We start from the raw sequence: 25894 nt of genomic DNA on the forward strand, positions 1-25894 counted from the left end.
ATTGAGACTGCCAACAAAATGCTCAATATATATGAAATGTGCATGTGTATAAATAAATAGTTTCAATGTGATCAAATAAATTGTTGTGTTCTTTCATAATCAAATGTCCTGTATACATACACCCTTGGAGGTTACACTGGGGGGGGGAATATGGGGTTGTGGGGGGCAGGGGTGGTGATGCTACCTCCCTGAAATGAGTTTTTGCAGGGTGGGATGTCTGCCCTTTGTTTATGGAGCATTTGCCTCCCAAGGAATAAAAACCAAGGTAGTGCTTTCTACAGGGAAACAATTGAGAGCATCCTGCAGGCTGCATCACTGCCTGGTATGGGAACTGTACTTCCCTCAATTGCAGGACTCTGCAGAAAGTGGTGCAGACAGCCTAGCGCATCTGTAGATGTGAACTTCCCTCTATTCAGGACATTTACAAAAACTGGTGTGTAAAAAGGGCCCGGATGATTATTGGGGACGCAAATCACCCCAATCACAAACTGTTCCAGCTGCTACCATCCGGGAAATGGTACCACAGCATAAAAGCCAGGACCAACAGGCTCCAGGACAGCTTCTTCCACCAGGCCATCAGACTGATTAATTCATGCTGATACATTTCTCTGCTACACTGACTGTTCTGTTGTACATTTTTTTTTTTTTTTTTTTTTTTTTTTTTAAAATAAATGAATTGCACATTGAGAGATGTAACAAAGATTTTTACTCATGTATGTGAAGGGTGTAAGAAATGAATTCAATTCAGAGGAGATAGGTTCAATGGGAACATTTCTGATATGTAGTTAAACAACTAAATTCTTTTTTATTCAAATCAAAAATTACAGCAGATTAACCACAAGTATACAATACACTTTTTAATTTGTCATTATGTATAGTTGCCTGCTACTAAGACAATCACTTTTGTGCATAGGATGAAAGGGGGACGCAGTACATCACTAAAGATATTTCTCATCTGTGGAAGGAACTGAAACTCTGTCACTCAGCACGTCAGATCGTCTCAGTTTTTAAATAAGAAAGCCGCTGGCAGAACAACTGTTGATACAATTATGCAAAAACAAAAAGCAAAAACAACCATTTAAATTTGGGAAATGCTTCACATTATCTGTTTATAGGTGACCAATGGAAAATAAATTTAGAAAGTTGGTATTTCAAATCAAATGGAGAACTGAATTAGAATCAAGCTTAACTGGAGCTTTATGTGCTTTCACAAAGTTGGACTTTTGACCTATTTAGAATGGTCTGAAAGATGGCCATAATGGTCATAAACATGGAAGAATTCCAGTTCCCATATGGAGAGAATAATTATTCTGTACATCACCGATGACAGCTTCCCCAAAGGGTGTGAAAAATCACACGACTCTGGGGGAAGAAACTTCAGATGTGTGGGCAATAATTTACAAGGTTTAAGGAAAGAGTATAACATAGTGGTTGAGAGATTTTAATTTGTCATTGCTGAACGCAACTTTCCATTATTTACTTCTGTGACAATGAATGATTTTTGTCTTTCCAATAATCCAATCTTCTTTTTCCAGTTTGATGAACAGTACCTTGTTAGACCTATCAGGAAAGAAAACTTGTTAGTGGAAGAGGTCATAGTAAAGGATGGCATACTGCTGCTTCACATCTCCAGTGACCTGGCCCAACCCCGATCTCCAGCGCTGCTAATGTGAAGTTTGCATATTCTCCCTGTGAACTGGTTTTATCCTACATCCTGAACACTGGCTGGACAGTAAGTCCATACACTGATAATCACCCCTGGTAGAGATGGGTGGTCACAGAAGTGGGATTGAGTTGACGTGGGCGTGAAAATAGATGACAGAAAGGTAGATGGGGAAAATGTGATCGATCAGATTGTTTCAAGTGCTGGCATAGACTTGCTGGGCTAAGTGTTCATGATCTATTTCACAAGGACATACAAAACTTGATATCAAGGAAAATGCCACCAAATCAATTATCTTTGCATGCTCATTTATACATCTGTAAATGGTTATACAACTTAAAAAAACTAATCTCAAGTAATCCGTACCTTCTCAGAATTTATTTTTCCTCGCTGGTAACATGTTAAAGCTCAGTGTTATATTGGCTGGTCTAAGATTATCAATTAATCTTTTCCTCTCTGAGCAGAGGCACATAGGCAATCTTGTAGTTCCTGCTACAAAATTTCATAATCAAACAGTGCTTGAATGTGCTGGTCGAAGCCTCCCTTAGAAGTTTAGGATGCACGTTTACAGGGAAGCTTTCCACTAAATTCCTGCATTGTTTTTATACTGTACTTGTCCAATCTAATTGGATTACCCACATTTCACTCTAATTGACACCTCCCAAACCTGTAAACTCTACCACTGAAGACGAGGACAGCAGGCACCTTCTGAAGATTCCCCTCCAATTCTCACACTATCCCAGCCTGAAACAGTCCCTTCGTCATCACTGACTAAATCTTAGAGCTGCCCACCCAGCAGCACTTTTGCAATGCATTCATCAAGAGAACAGCAGTAGCTCAAGAGGGGGTGAACTGCCACCTCCCCCAGAGAAACCGGCAATAAATATCAGCCTCCAAAGCAATGCCCAGATCCCCAAAAATGAATTAAAAAATAATAACCTCCTTCAGCACAAAAAGAAACACGATTAAAACATTGCAAACTAATGCACGATTCAATTTGAAACTGGAGACAGCAGCAAATATTACCCACAAAACATGTACAATCAATCTGCTCAAAAAAATCCTCAAGGAGAACTTGGCCTCAGCTTACCATGTGAAGTGCAACAGAGGTGAACACCAATGGCATCACTGGTGGCAATTTATTTCTCTTTTAATTTGGCAGAGAGAACATGGGAGACAGCACATGGTTACTAAACAGTCGCCACAGAGAGATCCCTGAAAAAGAAACAGCAAAAACACAACATTAATAGGTCCCCTTCTGATACACTACATGCACAGCTATCCATTCTCAGTTTTACATGCATCTTGCCTTTAATCCCAATTTTACCACTGATCTGCTGTGCGCTATGCAGCTTTGGGCATGGATTATGTTGATCTGCCAATGCTAGTATTTCAGGCATGCAACCTTTCCCCAGTTCTTTTGGAGGACCCCAGACCCAAAATGTTAACTGTTTCGCCTTCTACAGATATTGCCTGACTTGCTGAGCAATTCCAGCACTTCCTATTAAATTAAAAAAAACATTCATTGAGGTTTCCTGCTTCATATGATTTCAGTGGAAGTGAAACTGGGAAGTGGTAACTGTAAGGAAAATATTGACTACTAAACTCATCACTCCTTAAAGCATTTCTATTACCACTAAACTTTCACAGTTCACACAATGAATGCTTTTGCAATCTGTTCAGAGGCCTTCTGTTGGCCGTTTCCTAGCTGTTATCACGAGCGAGGTTGGCATGATATGGAGAGCAAACTGTTGCCTTGGGGACACCAGCTCTGGATTCCCAGGGTTTACTCCCAAAGCCTTCCCCGTGAGTGGGGATAGCCACAAGGGAAAGATTTGAGATCAGAGTTTTCCTTCTTCTGGTTGATGAGCTCCTTCTGCCCCAAGCAACTGGTTTTAGGGCACCAGTAACCTGCCTTTGCTCCTGTCAGTAGGAACAGTTCCACTGGGCTCAGTAGCTAAGCCACACATGAAGGCCAGGAGCTAGACTTGGTTGTCAGAGGCTATTTAAGGCACATGCCATTGGGAGTATTTAATAGGTAGTGGGATTGTATCCCCACTACACCCACCCCTACCTATAACAACCTTAACAAAATGCTTTTCTGCCCATTATATATGCAAACATCTTGGATTTAATATAAAATTATGGAATAAGAGAAATCTCATGATTTTATGACTTGGAGAGGCAATTGATCAAAATCTCACTGAGCCTAATATGCAGGGGGCATCTGTGGTACAAAACTGATTCTAGATTAGAAGACAAATTACCATCAGGGCAAGATTCAAAGTGCTGGAAGATGGTCAAGCAGCCTTTGTGGAGGCAAAGGGATGGTTATGTTGAGGGTTAAGACTCTGCAACAGGACTGAGTGCTGAAGGAAGTAACAAGTATACAGAGTGAGCAGGATGTCTGAGGCAGGAGACAGGTGAACCAGGTGAGGTGGGGTGTGAACGATGGGTAGATGGAACCAGGTAGGAGGAATGCAAGAGAGATTTAGACAGAGACTCATGGACGACAAGTAGAAACAGACAAGACAGCAAAATGGGAACAAACTGGGGAGGATTGAGACAATTGTCAACATATTTTGAAACTTGTTCACTTAGAAGCTACATTTGATGATCTCAGCACTAGCACTACAGACTTATCAACTGAACATCATCTTCCTCTGCAAAGACTTGTTCCCCAGGATGGTTGTTCCTAGGTCCTTAGCTTCTAGATTAGCAACAACCCCATTCCCCCAAATTAGAGGCTCCCTGCTCAGTTATCAAGAGCCCATACCTGCTGTAGTAAAAGCACCCGGATCTCTGAAGGAATCAGATCTACTTACAGAGATGTTGTACTTGGTTCTGATGAGGGTTCTCATAGCCATGGTAGTACCACAGAGACAACATTCGCCCATGTTCCCTGCAATCTGACATCCGAGGCAAATTGTACAGAAAATCCCACACAAACCTGGAAACACCAAGAGGCAGCATGAAGTACAAATATAAACACCAGCTTCCACAGGGGAGAGCAGAGAATTTGAGTGCATTTCTTCAGATCTGTGTGAGGTCCTCGTTGAAAATAGCAGTCTGATTCCAACACGCACACTGCCCAATGTGCTGAATATTTCCAGCTTTCACCATTGCTGTTGCATTTTGACAATCTCTTTAGGCTCAGCTTTAGTTAGACTCAAGTACAGCAGTGGGTCTTAGCGAATTTGTTGATAAAGAGCTGACCCAGGCTGAGGATATATACTATAGCTAATAGCCGACCCAAACCAATGCAGTTCTTCTCTTTAGTTTGGATCAGGTGACCAATGTTGAAAACAGACATCAAAATATCTGTATCATTTTCTTCAGGCTAATATCGTCATTTAGCAGAAGACTGGAGGGTTGGATCATACCTGCCAAGATTCCCACGCTGAGCAGATGCTGCTCACCATGGGATGATGACGACAAGACCTGGGAGTGAGGACATTTAACAAAGGCCAGCATAGACAATAAACAGTGAATAGCTGGCATGATCAAATAGCAAACGTACAGCCACAGACTGGCTTGATATTGGGTAATGGACACAGCTTTAAGACTCTCATGTCCAGATTGGTCAATGTTACAAGAAGGGAAAACAGAAACTAAAGAGCATTTTTACAATTATGTGATGCATTTTATGATCTTGAGACTCCGCAAAAACATTTACAATGAATTACTTCTGAAGTTTCAGTGCTCTTGTCACCAAGAGAAAATTAAGGAACAGAAAGTTAACCAGAATATTAAGGCAACCAAGTCAGTCAGTCCAAAGCCGTATACAAACAACTTACACACTCCAATATCATCGCAAAAGCTGCACAGTCCGCTGTTCCAATCACTGTTCGCTGCAGGGGCAGCCTGCGGCTGCGTCATTATCACCATTTGGCCTGGTACAAACTGAGTCATTTTACTTCACTGGGGTAAAATCTAGAAATAACAGTGAGAAATGGTTGATGGCACTGGGATCTGTGTTGCAACAAAATAAGTGAGCTTCAGCACACTCTTCCAAGTAAAACATTTCTTTCATGACACATCTCTCCTGCTCAGCATAGCGGTCAGTAGAACAACTTACAGCACTAGTTGTAAGACCACAGTTCAATTCCCACCACCGTCAGTACGTTCCCCCCAATACCGTGTGGATAACCCCCAGGTGCTCCAGTTTCCTCCACACTCCAAAGCTATTCATGTACGGTTAGCAAGTTGTGATCATGCTACATTGGTGCCAGAAGTACAGCAACAACTGTGGGTTGCCCCAGCACACCTCGGACTGTATTGGTCATTGACGCAAACAGATTTCATCATTTCTTTCTATGTACAGGTGACAAATAAAGCTAATCTTCCATCTTAGACCATTGGCTCTTCCTGCATACTGCGCTCAGTCAGGAAGTGTGAAGATCCACACACAGGCTACCTGCTGGCCGGGATCAACCATGGATGTTGTATCCAGATGTCACACATAAGCCAGGGCAGTACAATGGAGCAGGCTCCTGCCTCCAGGCTACCAATGAATGGCAGAGACCAATATAGTTCGGCACCAGGAGCATCACTGGAGTTGCCAGTCAGCATTGAACTGCCTTAGGGACTCCAGCCCCAGAGTCTCCCCCCCCCCCCCCCACCCACTGAAGGGTTTACTCCCGAAGCCATCCTATCAGTGGTCATAGGTGCAAGGCAGTGGAAGTAGGTTTTCTCCCTTCGATGAGCTACCAACCACAGTTGATGAGCCCCCATTTGCCTGACTGGTTTTAAGGCACCAGTACCCGCCTTTGTCCCGTCTATCAGTAGAAACGGTTCAGACAGGCTTAGTAGCTAAGCTACATGCAAAGGTCAGGAGCTGGATCTAGTTGTCAGAGAATGTTTGACACACACACACCATTGGGAGCATTTAATTGCTAGTGGGAGTGCATCCCCACAACAAAGGCGTCTTCTGTTGGGCAGTGTTTTAATGTTTGGTATTTTGTGCCGCATGAAAATGTGTCTTCTCTTGGGCAATGTTTTAATGTTTGGTATTTTGTGTGGTGTGCAGAAATTTGAATGGCCAACCAGATTTATTTCATTTATTCCTTGAGCAATTCCTTGAGCAATTTTCAATTCCATGTGGGATTTTCTCTTAATCTACAAAATAACCATTGTTCAGCTAAAAATTGGTTATACAGTTCTCTGCTTTCCAACTTGTGTTATTGTACTCAATCTGCTATTGATCCAGTTTTCCTTCCTAGAAGGGATATGGTGAGATTTCACCCCCTCCATCCCCATAATTGGGGGGTCAGCTTGTTCAGAAATTCCCATGTCTGGCCACAGAGCTGGTTCCTGCACTTCGCCATACGTTCCAGCTGGCATTCCTGTCCATCTGTAAACATACTAGATAGCAGGGTTTCCACACTCCCTTGAAACTCACCAGGGTCCCATTTCCTGTGTTCCTTTGAACTTTACTTTAACATTTTAATATGTACATTGGTCACTGTTTCCAATCTTGTCAAGATGGAACAGGCTTGTGGATAAATAGCCATCTTCTATCACTATTCTTAAATTTGTTACAAATTACTTAAAGTAACTGGTGGAAAGCACAAACTGTTGAGGCTAGAAATAACCACGGCTGAATAGAAGAATATCATGTAAATGCATCACATTTCTCACCCTATAAATATTAACCAGTTTGTTTTGCTTTCTGGATTTTTTTTTTCCCCCAGTGACTAAGGAATAGTTGTCCACTGGTGGGATTTGCCAACTTTCCCCTTGCAAGTGAAAAGATTTGCCAGCCAGTGAGAGCAACCCAAACTCAGTTATAAAAGCTGTCACTTGAGTTCAGAGTCTGGTAGAATTGCAGAATGCTCTCACAGAGAGAAGGAAATATTTGGTTTAAGTTGCCTCAAAAGGAATTAGCACAAAAAGCAATAAACTACAAAATATGCACTTTGACAATGGAGAGTCTGCTTGATTCTCTTTACAAACTGTAGAGGATACAGTAGGACTATACAGGAAGCACACATGTAAGCAATTGCTTAATCTAATGCTGAATGCAGTTTCTTTAAAAACCATGAGCTTAGCCAAGTAGTTTTCAAATGCTGAAACTCAATGAATGAATAAATTGCCCCCAAGTCTAAAAAGATTGAAAAATATGACTAATAAAACTTGCATGGTAAAATCCAAATTTATAGCTAGACAGCAGTCCCTCCATTGCTTTCAGCTTATCACTAATATCCCCTTCAGATCTACTTTTTTAAAAAACATTAAAACAGCTTTCATCAGGCCACTTTGCTTGTTGATCACTTTGCCTAGAAGCCATTGCTTCAATGAATAGCTTTAAAACATAGCAAAGCATCAGTAAGGCAGGATAGGATATTAAAACAACAAGGAGAAAGGTTTAAAAAAAAACACAAGATACCCCTGGGAGACAGCACAAGATCAACAGGTGTGGGCTCCCTGCTCTACATATTCGATTGTGCGGCTAAGTGCAGTTCCTAAACCGTATTTAAGTTTGCTGATGACATCATGTGAAGGTGGAGCTGCTGAGTATAATTGAAGAGATCAACAAATCCCTGGATATTATTCAAAGTGCACGTTACCATATACTAACTTGAGATACATTTTCTTGCAGACATTTACAGGGAACAATGAAAAACAACTTATGAAAAGTCATACATAACCAGATAAAGACCAACGTGCAAATAAAAAGATTATACTGATAATACAAGTTGTAAAGAGTCCTTGACAGTGAGTCTATGGGTTTTGGAACAGAGGTGATTGAGGTTATACAGGACCCTGAGGGTTGTAATTGTTCCTGAACCTGGAGGTGTGGGACTCAAGGCTGGGATCCTCATGCCAGATGGTAGTATTGAGAAGACAGTACGCCCTGGATGGAGGATGGTGCTTTCTTGGGGCAAGGCTCCATGTAAATGCACCCCATGGTAGGGAAGGTCTGCCCCACATTCACCACTTTTCATAGACTTTCATTCCTGGGCATTGGCAGCAACTTAATTCCTCTGTGTTGTCATTTCAGTTGATCTGTCCTGGGCCCAACACACAGTGCAATTACGAAGAAAGCACAGCAGCACTTCTACTTCCTCAAAATTTCATGATGATTCAGTGTGACATTTAATACTTTGAAGAACTTCTGTAGATGTGTGAAGAGTATATTGACTGGTTGCATCACAGCCTGGTATGGAAACACCAATGCCCTTGAATGAAAATCCTACAAAAAGTAGTGGACACAGCCCAGTCTGTCATGGGTAAAGCCCTCCCCACCATTGAGCACATCTACATGGAGTGCTGTCGGAGGAAAGCAGCATCTGTCGCCAGAGACACCCACCACCGGGACCATGATCTCTTCTTACTGCTGCATGAATACTACTTCACTTATTATTCCTGTTTCTTTTCCTTTTTAAATCTTTTTATTAATTTTTCCAAAATTATAAACAAAATAACAATGTTGATACAAAGATTGGAATAATCTTACTGTTAATAAACATATACAAAAAAGATTTCAGATAACAGGTATAATAGGCTTCCAAACTCATGATGTAATTAATCATAAAGAAAAAAAAAGAAAAAACAAAGAAAAACCCCCAAAGAAAAAAAAGAACTAAATACTAAACCCAAAATAGCAAACAGAACAAACAGGGCTAGACCAATATCTTAAATCAAACACGTTCAGTAATAATGTCAACTCCGCTCCTCTATTCATATATTTTAAGCTAATAAGGAGGATTTGGAAAGATCAAATTACATCATATATTATTCCTGTTTCAGCACTATTTTAATTAAACTATTTAATATACATATACTTGCTGTAATTCATTTTTTTTCCTATATTCATCATGTATTGCATTGTACTGCTGCTGCAAAGTTAACAAATTTCATGACATTAAAGCAGATTCTGATTGGGAAGGTAGAGGATGTCAGGACCCAGACCACAAGGTTCAGGAACAGTTATTATCCCTCCACCATTAGGCTCTAGAACCAGTGAGAACAACTTCACTCGTCCCATCACTGAACTGTTCCCACGATCTAGTGCCTCACTTGTAAGGGCCCTTCATCTCATTCTTGACATTTATTCATTATTAAATGTTTCTGCATTCGCAGAGTTTGTCATCTTTTGCACATTGGTTATTTGTTCATCCTGTTAGGCATGGTCTTTCACAAGTTCTATTGTGTTTCTTGGATTTACTGTGCATGCCCAGAAGAAAATGAATCTCAGGGCTGTATATGGTGACATGCATGTAGTTTGAACTTTAAAGGCTCAGCCTCCTCATCTGACAATGTACAACTATTCCTCCAACACCCCCCCCAACCAACCACTAAATTAAACTCTTGAACCTTTGTTGCATTTCCTCTTATCACTGCCTAAAGTACATGACCAGACCTGTAGGCAATATTCCAGCCACAGTTCCATCCATACAATTGCAGTATTACTTTCTTTTATCGGCTTGCTAATTTCAACCACCACGATGCTCGAGAGTAAACAATTTCTCCGAATACCCAAAGCTTAGATTGCCCAGTCACAAGGGCTTTAAAATTTACTCTTAAAACAAACACTAATTTGAATTCTGTGTTTTGAACATCAAAAGCCCAAAATTTCAGATCTTGGGCTTCTCCGTTAACTTTCTGTAATGCCAGGCTGTAGAGATTTCAAGACAGCATATACGCACAAAAAAAAATCTATAGAAAATGCTGAAATAAACGTACCTCCGAGGCAGAGTCATGTTCCACTTACTTGAACTAATATGTTGCACTGAACGATTAAAGGTTAATATATTCACATTGTACTGACTGCTTCGCTTTTATTCTTTTTACTTGACACTAAAAATAACTCACCACTTCTATTAAAGCAGAGTGTCGATATTTCCTTCCTCTCCACAGCAATGAAAAGTCACCTGCTACAACTTACCGCTTTATAAAGGTTGAGTAAAACAAGGGGAGGGCCTTCTGTCAATCAGTTACTGTCGGTAGGTTATTTAACTTTTTTTGTTTGCTCATTGGGCAAACAGAAAACGTGCCTTTTCATTGGACATTTATTTTAATTCTGACAATCTGTTAAAAGAAAATTCTCACTGATAAGACCTACAACCACTTTCTGTGTGGCCTGGACTTTATCTCCAGCAACACCCATTCCCCTGTGGATCCTACCCATTCTCTTGCCATCTATTCCCATTATGCCACAAGAAAGGGAGGAGCCGCAGTTGGCCTGATAATGAAGTTTCTATATGTTATCAGACTCAAAACTGGGAGGAGACCAGGCATTACTTCTGTTGGTGGACTCTCACCAGTACCCAGTCTCCTGGCTGGTAGCAGTGGCAGTTTGCAGCCAGCATGATCTTCTAGACTTTGAGTACCCATTGAAGGGAACCCTTAAGAGCTTGTGTTAGTGCCATAAAATGCCACAACTGCTTTTGCTCATCGTATGGATGTCCATCAATGTAATAAAGAGGGAGCAGCGACTGGCAGGCACATAGGATGTCCCAAAACCCTGATTGCAAGATCAGCCTGTTACGAGTTTAGAGCACAGCACACGGTCATGAGGGCCAGTGGAAACACCTCGGTCTACTGCAGCTCAGTCTCGTCACACTATTTAGCTAATCTGCATTTCAGCTGCCTAAGGTTGAAAGTGGTAAGGACATGTGAAATAATGCCTATGCTGCAAGGCTTTTATCAACTCCTATAAAACTTCTGCTGATAAAGGGAGAACTACTATCACTTGAAGTTTTCTCAGGCATTCAAAATTTAGGACTAAATTCTGATAATCAGAGATTAAGTTACAGCATCATTTCTACAAGTTTGATAAGCTTCTACCCCTGGAGATAAACAGCAAGTGCAAATCCTAACCCATACAGTTGAGGCAAATGTATAAAAACTGCTTGGAGATACACCAATAACCACCTGGGGGAGGGCCAGGCAGCAGCAGATAGCAGCAGTGTTCTTTGGGATTATGCCTCTGGCAAATCAAGCATCACAACCAACTACATAACTTCCTCAATCTCAGTTTCCCTCACGCTGAATAGGGGTGAGCCCAATGTCACGTAAAACTGGAGAGAAAAATATCCAACAAGCTTTTACTGGACTTCAAGCAGTAGTAAATCAAGGAAACTGGACTTGCTGTGTTGTCTAGAATACATTTCATGGCTCATCCGAGAGGCTTTTTCAGTTCTGATCCATGGTGGGTAGTTTTCCAGTTTATAAACTGTTGTCTAAAGATATAGTAATCGCATGAGGGTTGTTAAGAGTCCGAAGTAATAAGAGGGTCAGAGGCTTATCTTTGCCTGAATGGAGGTGTGAACTGTTGTGGAGATGCTGGGGTAGAGGTGTCTGCATTGTAAATAGCTGATAGGTCAAAGTCTTCAAGACAACACAGCAAGTCCAGTTGCCTTGATTTACTACAGCCTAATACACAATGACCTGATATACAAAGACTGAGAATCTTCATAGACACGTTTTACTGAATTCCTTAGCAAGGTACAAGCAGAGGGTCCAAAAACACTCACAGGAAAAGTCAAAATTCCCTCCCCACACAAAAAAAAAACTAGCAATCCTACAAACAAAGCAGAGACTTCACTTACCAAAGATAATTCCAAGACTGAGCAAAGAAACAAAGTTGAGGGGGGCGGGGTAGAGGTGGAAGAGAGAGGGAACTTATATTGGGCTACAAACAGGGCACAGGTGATAACAATGAACTCATAATTAGCCTAATAGACAGGTGAGCAGGGAGTGGTTGGCCTTGTCAGCGCTGCCTCCCTCTGGTGACCAGTTTGAGGTGTGACGTCATGTAGTTGCTGTTATTTTGTTGCTCTGGTCAAGATTCTTTCAGTTCCGATTATACCTGCCGCCATTGTTTATAACATTGCATACACTATGCTTTAATCCATAAAGTAATTTCAGTTTCTGACACATCACACTGTTTCAACAAAGAACCTGGAAAGTATTGGCAGCCTGATCATACTGGGGTGCTCCATGGCCATAAAGATCTGCTCTTGCTGCCTTAGCAAAGGAGTCAGCTTGTTTGTTTGTTCTAGTTATTTTATCCTTCCTGTTAGTATGGGCCACATATTCTATAATGACAATTGTAGTAAGTAATTGAAAAGGTTCAGAGTTAATTCACCATGTTTTATTGGAGTTCCAAAGAGAAGAGAAACTCATGTAGTAGTTGCTACAGTAGTCCATTGCCTATTCTCAAGTGCTACTCCAAAGGCATCATAGAACCAGTGTAAATGTTGACAGCAACGCCAGCTGCGAGGATGCAGGCTTTTGTTCAGGTAACAGCGTTCCGCTGCTTGAGCAGCACAGGAGGGAAGGTGACTGTCCTGTCCCAGCTGCTATATGAGGTGGTGGAGGAAAAGTCACAGAAAATAATATACTGGCTTACATCAAGTGGCATTTTACAATGGGCAGAATTAGAACTGTACATTCTTAGGTGCAGTTCAGGAACGGATTGTTTAAAGTAAACTACATAGTCTATGGTACTGGTGACATGGAGACTGAAACCTATGAAAGTTGCCTTGACCAGAGGGCATCTTCGAGCCCGGTGGCCAGACTGTCCTCAAACAAAAACATATTCCTCGTGGACATCCTATCATGTTTACCATCCCATTTTCATGTTTGTTGGATCAAAGAACTGTAGAATCAATATTTAGAATAGTATTATCTAAAATACGTCTACACTGTTCAAAACAAAAATTACCAGTCTCAAGTGCATCACATGAGCCATACATGTATAAAGCAGGTAACCTTAAAACCAAAGTTGAACAGTGAAGTTTTAAGCAGAAGTTAATCTGGTAATGATTAGCCAAAATTTGGTTACTGCCAATTTGGTTAAATACAAAACAAAGCTTTAACATTCAAATTGTATGGAAGTTATTGTAATACTTGTGAAGCAATGGACAATATTGCCCAACGGCTATAGTAGAGCAATCCAGAAGTCTCACACAAATGTTGTCTCCATTACGGCTTTTATCCTTTGATGTTGTAGTTGCTTTTGACAATATTGGAAGACGCTCACAATTTTACTTAACTCTTCTCATCTCACACAAGCAACAGTATATTTATTTATGTTTACTTACTTAGAGATACTGCACAAAGCAGACCCTTCTGGCTCTTCAAGCCATGCTGTCCCAACAACCCCCGACAATCCCAATTTAACTCTAACCATAAGACATAGGAGCAGAATTAGACCATTCAGACCATCGGGACCGCCCCATCATTACTTCATGCCCGACTTTTAAACTCTCTCAACCCCATTGTCCTGCCTTCTCCCCGTAACTTTTGACACCCTGACTAACCAAGAACCTGTTATACTCAACAACTTGGCCCCACAGCCATTCGTGGCAATGAATTCAAATCAAACCATTCAGACCATACACGGATATAGTCAAACAATACAGTGTTCCTCTGGGCCCAGCTGCATAACATACATTCAAAACAGCAAGAGAGAAAAAAATCACACTCGTTGTTATGCAAAAAAACACATAAGATCATAAGACATAGGAGCAGAATTAGGCCATTCAGCCCATCAGGTCTGCTCCGCCATTCCATCATGGCTGATCCTGGAATCCACTCAACCCCAGACACCTGCCTTCTCGCCATATCCTTTGATGCCCTGACCGATCAGGAAATGACCAACTTCTGTCTTAAGTATACACACGGACTTGGCCTCCACTGCTGTCTGTGGCAGAGCATTCCATAGATTCACTACTCTCAGGCTAAAAAAAATTCCTCCTTACCTCTGTTATAAAGGGTTGACCCTATATTTTGACGCTGTCCCTCCTAGTTATGGATACCCACACCATAGAAACATCCTCTCCACATCCACCTTATCTAGTCTTTTTAACATTCGGTAGGCTTCAATGAGATCCTTCCCTGCCCCCCTCCCCCCCCCCCGCATTCTTCTCAATTCCAGTGAGTACAAACCCAAAGCTGCCAAACACTCCTCATATGTTAACACCTTAATTCCTGGAATCATCCTCATGAACCTCCTCTGGACTCTCTCCAATGACAACACATCCTTTCTGAGATATGGGGCCCAAAACTGTTGACAATACTCCAAGTGCAGCCTGACTAGAGTCTTATAAAGGCTCAGCATTATCTCCTTGCTTTTATATTCTATTCCCCTTGAAATAATTTTGCCACAGACTCAACCTGTAAATTAACCTTCTGGGAGTCTTGCATAAGGACTCCCAAGTCTCTCTATACCTCTGATGTTTGAACCTTCTCCCTATTTAGATAATAGTCTGCACTATTGTTCCTTTTACCAAAATATATTAGCATACATCTGCCACTTTTTTGTCCATTCTTCCAATTTGTTTAAGTCCTGCTGCAATCACATTGCTTCTTCAGCACTACCTACCCCTCCACCTATCTTTATATCAGAAAAGTTTTCCACAAAGCCATCAATTCCATTATCTAAATCACTGACAAACAATGTGAAAAGTAGCAGTCCCAATACTGACCCCTGAGGAACACCACTAGTCACCAGCAGTCAACTAGAAAATGCCCCTTTAATTCTCACTCACTGCCTCCTGCCTGTCAGCCATTCCACTATCCATGCCAGTATCTTTCCTGTAATGCCATATAGGATTTTATCTTGTTCAGCAGCCTCATGTGTGGCACCTTATCAAATGCCTTCTGAAAATCCAAGTAAATGACATCAACTGTCTCTCCTTCGTCCACCCTGCTTGTTACTTCCTCGAAGAACACTAACAGATTTGTCAGGCAAGATTTCCCTTTACAGAAACCATGCTGACTTTGACTTATTTTTATCATTAGTCTCTAAGTACCTCGAAACCTCATCCTTAATAATAGACTCCAACACTTTCCCAATCACCGAGGTTAGGCTAACTGGCCTAACCTTTCCTCCCTTTTTTTAAAGAGTGGAGTGACATTTGCAATTTTCCAGTCCTCTGGGACCATGCCAGAATCAAGTGATTTTTGAAAGATCATGACCAATGCATACGTTATCTCTTCAGCAACCTCTTTCAGGACTCTGGGACGTAGTCCATCTGGCCCAGCTGACTTTTCTACCTTAAGACCTTTGAGGTTGCCTAGCACTTTTCCCTTTGTAATAGCAATGGCACTCACTCCTGCTCCCTGACACTCACGGACCTCCTAGTGGCTTCCACAGTGAAGACAGATGGAAAGTACTCATTAAGTTCCTCTGCCATTTCTTTGTCCCCCATTACTACCTCACCAGCATCATTTTCCAGTGGTCCAATATCAACTCTCACCTCCCTTTTACTCTTTATATACTGAAAAACTTATGGTAACATGCTTTATATTATTGGGTAGTTTGCCCTCAAATTTCATCTTTTCCCTCCTTATAGCTTTTTTAGTTGCCTTTGGCTGGATTTTAAAAGTTTCCCCATCATCCAACTTCTCACTCACTTTTGCTACCTTATATGCCCTTTCCTTGGCTTTTTGCAGTTCTTAACTTCCCTCGTCAGCCACGGTTGCCTACCCCTGCCATTTGAGAACTTCTTCCTCTGTGGATCATACCTACCCTGTGCCTTGTGAACTATTTCCAGAAACTTCAGCCATCTCTGCTCTGCCATCATCCCTGCCAGTGTCCTCCTCCAATCCACCTGGGCAAGCTTCTCTCTCATGCCTCTGTAATTCCCTTCATTCCATTGTGATACTGATACATGTGATTTGTGCTTCTCCCTCTCAAATTGCAGTATGAATTCAATGATATCAGGATCACTGCCTCCTACGGGTTCCTTTATGTTAAACTCCTAATAAGATCTGAGTTATTACACAACACCCATAAAGCTTCAACGTTCTCTGACCCTATGGCACCTCTTTCTACAGATGTAAACTTTTACCAACAGAGCCACACCCCCACCTGTGCCTTCCTGCCTGTCCTTTCGATACAAAGTATATCCTTTGATGTTAAGCTCCCAATTATGCCCTTCTTTCAGCCATGATTCATACCAACCAAATTCTAATTGGGCCACGAGTTCGTCCACCTTATTCCGGATGCTGTGCCTATTTAAATACAACACCTTCAGTCCTACATTCTTTGCCTTTTTGAATTTTGCCTTTGTGGTACAATTTAACTCTTTGCTCTGTCTGTATTTGTCCCCAGTCATTGGCTTGTCCTTCCTTACATTCATGTTACACCCCTCATCTACTTGTAAACCTGCTGGTTCATCCTCAGCTCTATCATACTGGTTCCCATCCTCCTGGCACATTAGTTTAAACCACCCACAACAACTCTAGTAAACCTGCCCACAAGAATATTGGTCCCCCTCAGATTCAAGTGCAACCCATCCCTTTTGTACAGGTCACACTTGCCCCAGAAGAAGTCCCAGTGATCCAGAAATCTGAATCCCTACCCTGTTCTCCAATTCTTCAGCCACACATTTATCTGCCACCTCATTCTATTCCTATACTCACTGTCGCGTGGCACAGGCTGGATTTTCGATATTACTACCCTTGAGGTCCTGCTTCTCAGCTTCCTTCCTAACTCTCTGTATTCTGTTTTCAGGATCTCCTCCCTTTTTCTTCTTATGCCGTTGGTACCAATATGTACCACGACTTCTGGCTACCCACCCTTCCTTTTCATGATATTGTGGTCACGTTCAGAAACATCGCGGACCCTAGCACCTGGGAGGCAAACAACCATCCATGTTTCCTTTTCCTGTCCACAGAATCACCTGTCTGTCCCCCTGACTATAGAGTCCCCTATTACTGCTACCATCCTCTTCCTTTCCCTACCCATCTGAGCCACAGGGCCAGAATCAGTGCCAGAGGCATGGCCACTGTCGCTTCCCCCAGGTATGTCGTCCCCCACAACAGTACCCAAAATGGAGTATCTATTGTTGAGAGGTACAGCCACAGGGCTGCTCTCCGCTATCTGATGTTCTCCCTTTGCTCTCCTGACAGTCACCCATTTACCTGTCTCGTGTAGCCTTGAGGTGACTACCTCCCTGTAGCTCCTGCTTATCACTGCTTCACTTACCCTAAGAAGCCGAAGGTCATCGAGCTGCAGCTCCAGTTTCTTAACACGCTCTCTGAGGAGCTGCATCTCGATGCACCTGGTGCAGATGTGGTCACTGGGGAGGCTTAAAGTCTCCTGGAAATCCCATATCTGACACCCAGAACAGGACACTGTAGACATACCCTCTATTCTCTCTAGAGTTAAATGAGAAAAAAGAAATAAGAAATAAGGAATGAACTCACCTACTTACCTTACCTCCACCTGCTCTTGCTGAAGCCTTGTTGAGCCAAAGCCCTACTATTCTGACTCAAGATTACTCCGATGATGACCGCTCCCATGATGACCGCTCTGCTAGGCGGTACCTCTCTTTTATAGAGGCTGGGTTTTTTAAAGCTCTTTGGTGGACCTGCATGGGAATGCTCCTATCAATGACATGTATCGTCCAAGTCCTTGGGCGACATGCAAATTGATGGTACAGCTTCCAGCAATCCATCCTGTCCTTCCGCTGGTCAAACACTGGAGGGCAGCACTGATGGGAGAGGTCAGCTCCCAACTGAGCACAGATATCATGCTACACAGCCTCCAGCATCTTCTCACCTGGACTACAGCAGCAGGCAAGCCCACAGCTTGAGGCCCTGTCCTTGCTACACCCGCGGCCACGCTGCTGCCTCGTTGCCGGTCTCGCTTCAAAACAAGGGAAACAGGCCTGCAGTATTTTAAGGTGTCCAACAGGATCTTGCGAATGCAAGAGAAATGTCCAGGACAGTCACTCATGGTTACACTGCACACTGCATCCAGGTCAGATCTTCCGAAGCCTCTCCAACTGTTCCACTGGATTCTCCTTCTCCAGGCCCGTCAGACGGCTTCTCCTTCCCCGACTCATCCACCGGCTCTTTCAACACCCTGGCCGGTGGCTCCGAACAACAAGTAGATCATTATGTGGGAGGCCTGCTGTACCCATTGTTCTTGGAGTACAGTATGGTCGTACGATCATATAAAACACATTTTAGAAAGAAAAGTGCACCTTTGGTTGGCCCTGAGAGGCTGCTGCATTCAAACGTGCCACCGTCTTATTGGAAGTAGAATCACCACCCTCTGGCTAAAGAAATTCCTTCTCATTTCTGTTCTTAATGAACATCCCTCTATTCTGAGGCTGTACCTTCTGGTCCTAGACTCCCCCATCATTGAAAACATCCTCTCCACATTGACTCTGTCTAGGCCTCTCAATATTCAATAGATTTCAATGAGATTCCCCCCTCATTTTCCTCAACTCCAGTGAGTACAGGCCTAGATCCATCAAACGCTCCTCATACTTTAACCCTTTCATTCCTGCAATCATACTCATGAACCTCCTTTGAATCACCTCCAATGCCAGCACACTTTTTTTCTTAGATAAAGGGTCCAAAATTGCTCACAATACTCCAAATGTGGTTCGACCAATGCCTTATTAAGCCTCTGCATCACATCGTTTCTCTTATATAATAGTCCTCTCAAAATGAATGCTAATGTTGCCTTTGCCTTCCTTACCACCAACAAAACCTGCAAATTAACCTTCAGGGAATCCCGTACAAGGACTCCCAAGTCCCGTTGCACCTCTGATTTTTGAGTTTTCTCCCCACTTAGAAAATAGTCTACATCTTTATTCCTTCTACCAAAGTGCATGACCATACACTTCCCGACACTGTATTCCATCTGCCACTTCTTTGCCCACTCTCCCAATCTGTCCAAGTCCTTCTGCAGACTCCCTGCTTCCTCAACACTACCTGCCCCTCTACCTGTCTTTGTATTGTCTGAGAACTTTACAATTCCATCACCCAAATCATTGACATATAACATGAAAAGAAGTGGTCCCAACACTGACCCCTGTGGAACACCACTTGTCCTTGGCAGCCAACCAGAATATTCCCACCCTTTGCATCCTGCCAATCAGCCAATCTTCTATCCAGGCTAGTATATTTCCTGTAACACCATGGGCTCTTATCTTATTAAGCCGTCTTAAGTGCTGCACTTTATCAAAGGTCGTCTAAAATCCAAGTAAGCAACATCCTCTGACTCTCCTTTGTCTATCCTGCCTGTTATTTCCTCAAACAATTCCAACAGATTTGTCAGGCAAGGTTTCCCCTTAAGGAAATCATGCTGACTTTGGCCTACTTCATATTCCTCCTCCAAGTCCCCTGAAACTTCATTCTTAATAATGGACTCCAACATCTTCCCAACCACTGAGGTCAGGCTAACTGGCTTATAATTTCCTTTCTTCTGCCTCCCTCCCTGCTTAAAGAGTGGCATGACCTTTGCAATTTTCCAGTCCTCCAGAACCATTCAGAATTTAGTGATTCTTTAAAGATCATTACTAATGCCTTCATAATCTCTTCAGCTAAGTCTTTCAGAACACTGGGGTGTTCACCATCTGGTCCAAGTGACTTATCTGGTACCTACAGACTTTCCAGTTTCCCAAGCACCTTCTCCTTAGTAAAGGCTACCATGCTCGCTTCTGGCCCCTGACACTCTCCAATGTCTGGCATGCTGCCAGTGTCTTCCACAGTGAAGACTGATGCAAAATACTTGTTAAGTTCGTCTGCCATCAAATCTAGCCACAGAATAATTTGCAACGACCGTTTCACCTACCCGGCAGGTCTGTGGACTGTGGGAGGAAAACGGAGCACCCGGCAGAAATCTATGCACTCCACGGGGAGGATGTTCAGAGACTTCTCACAGAAGACTCCAGAGTTGAATCTGAACTCCGCTACCCTGGGCTGCAGCAGTGTTGCCTTAACCGCTGCGCTGTTTTCCTTTAACCGAGGTTGCAACTTATTTGCTATATCATTTATTAAGACGGGCATCCCCCTTCTAGTATTAATCCGGAATATTTTTGAAAACATTTACAATACCTGGGGAAGGCAGGGGTGCAGCGTCTAGTTCATCCTCAGACTCTGGTGGTTATTGTTTCTTTTTAAACACTGCGGTAATCATTATTGCCTGTTCTTTGCATCTTTTCCTTCTTTAACTTTTGCTCATTTTGCTCATAACCAGGTTGAGTGAACTTGGCCTTTTCTCCTTGGAGTGATGGAGGATCAGCGGTGACCTGATAGAGGTGTACAAGATAATGAGAGGCATTGTTTGTGTGGATGGTCAGAGGCTTTTTCCCAGGGCTGAAATGGCTAGCACGAGAGAGCACAGTTTTAAGATTCTTGGAAGTAGGTACAGAGGAGATGTCAAGGGTATGTTTTTAATGCAGAGAGTGGTGAGTGTTTGGAATGGGCTGCTGGTGGCGGTGGTGGAGATGGAAATAATAGGGTCTTTTAAGACTCCTGGATGGATACATGGAGCTTAGAAAAATAGAGGGCTATGGGTAAGCCTAGGTAGTTCTAAAGTCAGGACATATTTGGCACAGCTTTGTGGGCCGAAGGGCCTGTATTGTGCTGTAGGTTTTCTTTGTTTCTATTTGCTCTGCTTTTTTTACAGGATTGTTCTAACAGTTTTTACATTTCACTTTTACGTTGAACTATCAGTCAGGGGCCAGCCTACAGTCTTACATTTTCTCTTCTCACCTGCAGTCACTCACTTAGTCCAACCCAGCTGTACAATATACTTCCCAGCATACTTAATGCTTTCTGGTCCGTAATGTACAAACATGCACGCCACCAGAGTCCTTTAGAGATCCGGGGGCCGGGGACTCTCACAGTACTATTCACAATTGGGGAGACGGGGCGCGCACACACACACACACTTTGGAATTCCTTTTCTTTAAAAAAACAACACACTTAGCTAATTTTTCCTATGTCAACTTTGTGCGGACCCAACCTGGACCACGGCAACTCTTTCCTGAGCTTCCTGCGGGACCGGACCCAGACCAGGGCACCCTTTTTTTTAACACTGCAGCTTTCCTACGTCAGTGGCTAAGGTGTTGGTGCATCTTGACTACTCCATACAGGAGATTTACATTCCAGCAGCTGACTCGATCTCTTGCTCAAATATGAGCAGACTAGGATTTAGGACTGATCAGCTACGGGGGCTTAATCCCCTTCTCCAGTATTATGAAACCAAGAGTTAGCCACCTTGGTGGAACCTGTTGTCACTGATAATAAAATAAAATAACTGGACCCAGAGCAGACACACTCTTACGACCCAACCACACACTAATTTAGTTGTGCACAAGGAGAACAACACGGCCCCTGTCACCCACACTGTTTTGAATTTCGAGCAGAGAAATGCCATTTTTACACAGAGCTGACTAGCAATTATGGATATTGACCACTTGCTAAACTGTATGTTCAAATTCCTTACTTGCAAGGACAATCACTATTTGCAATACAGGTTTTTAAAGTCAATAGAAACTACAAGCTGATAGCTGATGATACTTTGATGTTAGTAAAGCAGTTGTCCCTTAGTTGGTGCTTATCTTGTTTCCAAACTCCTGGTGTACAAAGGGAAGCTATGCTCTTCAAAGGTCTTTCTGGCCTGGGCTGTCTGCACTCTATTTGCCACCTATCCCTGCCTGGACATTATGTTAACCCTTGCCTGACCACAACTTCCACACATTCAGGGCAGCTTTCAGAAACAAAGAATCATTCTGAACATTTGTAAAACAGGTTAATTTTAGACGCCTCTTGCGTAAAGAGGCAAAGTTTATGAGCAATCCTACAGCAGGCAAAGGTGGTGACAGAATACTTCCTCTTGCATAGGGAGCAAAGTCTGTAAGCAATCCTAAAGCAGGTTAGGCAACATCTGTGGAGGGAAACGAACGCTCAACATTTTGGGTCAAGGCCCTTCACCTGGCCTGAGAGATGGACAGTATAACGAGGTGGAAGGCGGTGGGGGGGGGAGTAAGAGCTGGAAAGCAATACAAGGGTCCAGGTGAGGAGCAGATGGAGGAGTGGAAGTGCAAATAGAAAAGGGAGCAGGGAGGCATTAGATGGAGGCAACGAATGGCTGTAGATGATGGATTCTGGAATCTGTTAGGAAAGAGGAAAGTAGTGTCAAGTATGGGAGGTGGGCACAATATGGGGAGGGGACCCTGTGTGGGTGAGAGGGAGGTGGAATGGGTGGAGGAGGCAAAAGACAGAGAGGAATTGGCTGCGTGTGTGGGAGAAACAGAGTCCATTGAGAAGAGAGAGTAAAAGGACAGAGGGAGAGCAGGTTACTTAAAATTGGACAATTCAGTCTTCGTGCCATCAGCTTGTAGACTAGACAGGTGCGTTATCAGGTGTTGTTTCTCTAAATTGTACTTAGCCGCCCTGGGCAGTGGAGGAGCCTAGGAACAGACATATCAATATGGGAGTTAACGTGGCTAGCACCCAGGAGTTCCAGATGATGCAAGGCAGCCACCAAGTCTGTGCTTGTCTCACTCCAAAAACTGTGGGAACAAACCTACCCAAGTTTCTGACATCAAACTCAGCTGCAAATGCCAGCAGAAGATACAAAACACCACCCACCTAATGGCAACCAGGATTCACTGGACACCATGGAGAGGGCTCTGGAGGGACAAGCTACTCACAGTAATTCACAACTAACCTTCTGAGCTTGAGACAGTACGTCAGCGATAACAAGGACTTAGCGTTATTGAAGTTAACTTCCCCAAACACCATGGTGGAAATTCTCCTCAAGTGTCTGAAATAATTTCCAGATTTTAGTCTAATAACCAGCAGGCCACTCCCCACCATAACCTGGAATTAATCATACATAAAGGAGTGTTTCCTTTATCCTTGCCCTTTCTGTGTTCTTCATAAATAATTTATTTTAGTTAGTAAGGTAATTTGATCTCACCATTTATTTCTTCTAAGCCAAGTTTATTATATTTAAATATTTTATGTTTTTATACAGTGTTTTTAAATTTTTAAAAAAAATTTCCTGTTAGTTGATTAGTTGCACGTGGCCAAGTGATTAAGGCATTGGACTAGCAACCTGAAGGCAGTGAGTTCGAGCCCCAGCCGAGGCAACGTGTTGTGTCCTTGAGCAAGGCACTTAATCACACATTGCTCTGCAACGACACTGGTGCCAAGCTGTATGGGTCCTAATGCCTTTCCCTTGGACAACATCAGTGTCGTGAAGAGGGGAGACTTGCACCATGGGCAACTGCTGGTCTTCCATACAACCTTGCCCAGGCCTGCGCCCTGGAGAGTGAAGACTTTCCAGGCGCAGGTCCATGGTCTCGCAAGACTAACGGATGCCTTCTTTTTCTTGAATAGTTGCTTACCACAGTAGCTGGTAGAGATAGCTAAGGAGAGTGGAGAAAGGGGCGGGTGGAGCCAGTGAAGAAAGAATGGTGAAGGTAGAGATGGAGGCTGGAAAGTGGTAAGTGGAGACGGGAGAAGGAGCTGCAGGTGCTGGAATTGAATGAAGGCCACGTGAAACCAGGTAAGGTGATAATACGGAGCTGATGAAGCAAATGCACAAGGGGGTAGGAGCCCCAATAGGTAACGTGGGCATTAGGCAGATGGAAAATACATGTGGGGAGGGAAGGACCTGGGTGGATCAGAGGAAAGTGAAAGCAGCTCAGGAAGGGTGGGCTGCCTTAAGTTGATTCATATGTTCACCTGTGTATCCAGGAATATACAACCCACTGGAACTTTTTAAACAGATGTAAGGAAGGAGTTAAATTTGATTTCTCTTTGTTAAATGCTAAAATGTGCAACACAATATGGGAGTTTGTAAGACAAAATGGTGTTAGTCTGGGATGTGGGAATATTTTGAGAAAGCACAAGCAATGATTTGAGAACTTAATGTGAGCACTACTCTACAGCCTGGAGATGTGCATGGAGGCACATCCTTGAAATTAGATGCCAGTGGAGAACGTTTTTCTCCTTACAGACCTGTTGTCTCAGTTTCTAAGTTATGTGTCTAGCCTGAGACCAAAGGTCACAAGAAATGAGAAGGTACAGGCTGTTGACACGAGTGGATGGAAAAGCACTGTGTTAAAGTTATGTTAGATGTTTGAAGGGGTCAAGTGGGAATCTTCTCTTAGGTTGTGACTAGTACTAAGAGCTGGAGATAGAGATGAAGAGAGAAAGATAATGACGGAGAGAGAGGGAGGGAGGAGGGAGAGAGAGAGAAGAGGGAAGAGAAAAGAAGGGAGGGAGGGAGGGGGGATAAGGGGAGAGAGCAGGAGAGAGGGGGAGAGGGGAGGAGGGGGAGAGGGGGAAGGAGAGGGGAGAGGGGGGAAGGAGAGAGAGAGGGGAGGAGGGAGAAAGGGAGGAGAGAGGGGGAGAGAGGAGGAGATGTCTATGAGGAGTAAGGATTTCAGGTTGTACACTGTATACATTCTCTGATATTAAGTAGAACCAGTGAACCATTAACAGGGAGCCTACAGAGTTGTTTCCCTGAGTCTGACATGCAGTATTGAGGGTTTATCCCTCTGTGTTAGACTGGGGCCACAGGACACACATTGGCATACCGTAGGCGAGGGAATCTGGCACTTCAATCTGTAGTTATCCATACAGGGATTTACAGTAGATTGGAATCAGATTGTCCGGATGTTGAGATATTGGATCGGGGACATGTTCAAACAACACCTGCAAAATTAAAGGGGGTCCTGTTGGCTCTTTTAGCACAGAAACTGGGACAGTTCGTGAGGGAGGCACTTGAAAACATAGAGGGACTATGGCACATTGATGATGGAAAAGGGAAGGTCAGGCCTCTGCAGCCTCAAGATAGTACAGGGGGGTGGTAAGGGTAATGTAGAAAGTACTCCCGGCTGACCCACAGAGAAATGTTTCAGGTCCTGTTGAAGGGCAGAGGGGGAAATGCAAAGACTAATGACCTGGGAACCATGTATCACTTACGTAAACATCATTGTGATAATAAGAAAGTTGAGCCTGGTGCCCCTCCCACGACCTAGGCTGTGGTGGAACAAATGGCTGACAGCAGGGGCACAGGGGATCGGTCCAGAGCGGTGCAGTGCTGCCGGCCCTATTGCCTAGCAAAGGTGAAGCTTCTCCACTGGGGAACCTGAGACCTTACTGTATACACTTTTGTGGAAAGATGGGAATGAGCAAAGGGTTAATGCTCTGTTAGATCGATGGGTTGTTGGGGACAGCCCGTATACTGATAGCTGTGTTACTGGAAAACATAACTGGAATGAATATGCTGTAGGGACAGAGAGCACAGACTACACTGGGAAAATTCACATTTTGCATCTTTAAGATGACTCTTAGTGAGGTTAGTGAAGTGGGAGCTCTTATGATACTGTCACCCAATGCGGATATGGGGAGGACACTCGGAGGTCTCCAACACAATAGTGCGATTATTAAAACATGGAGAAACTTTCAACTGCAAAATCCTGATTGGCCAATGAAGAGATCAAACAGCAA

At 43.2% G+C, this 25894-nt stretch overlaps 1 protein-coding gene across 2 annotated transcripts; it reads right to left on the reverse strand.

Moving 5' to 3' along the window:
* Positions 1–771: 771 nt before the first annotated feature.
* LOC140195170 (placenta-specific gene 8 protein-like) lies at positions 772–10565 on the reverse strand. Of its 2 annotated transcripts, none has more exons than XM_072253054.1 (5): positions 10481–10565; positions 5461–5596; positions 4489–4613; positions 2754–2878; positions 772–1560 (listed from the first exon to the last, which is right to left on the reverse strand). In XM_072253054.1, the coding sequence occupies exons 2-4, from the start codon at positions 5573–5575 to the stop codon at positions 2789–2791; spliced, it is 330 nt and encodes a 109-aa protein (XP_072109155.1). In that variant the 5' UTR covers positions 5576–5596; positions 10481–10565; the 3' UTR covers positions 772–1560; positions 2754–2788. The 2 variants fall into 2 exon arrangements, with proteins under 2 accessions (XP_072109155.1, XP_072109156.1); XM_072253055.1 differs by lacking the exon at positions 10481–10565 and adding an exon at positions 10352–10468.
* Positions 10566–25894: the final 15329 nt, after the last annotated feature.

Source organism: Mobula birostris, chromosome 3 (genome assembly GCF_030028105.1).
Source record: "Mobula birostris isolate sMobBir1 chromosome 3, sMobBir1.hap1, whole genome shotgun sequence".
Lineage (NCBI taxonomy): Eukaryota > Metazoa > Chordata > Chondrichthyes > Myliobatiformes > Myliobatidae > Mobula > Mobula birostris.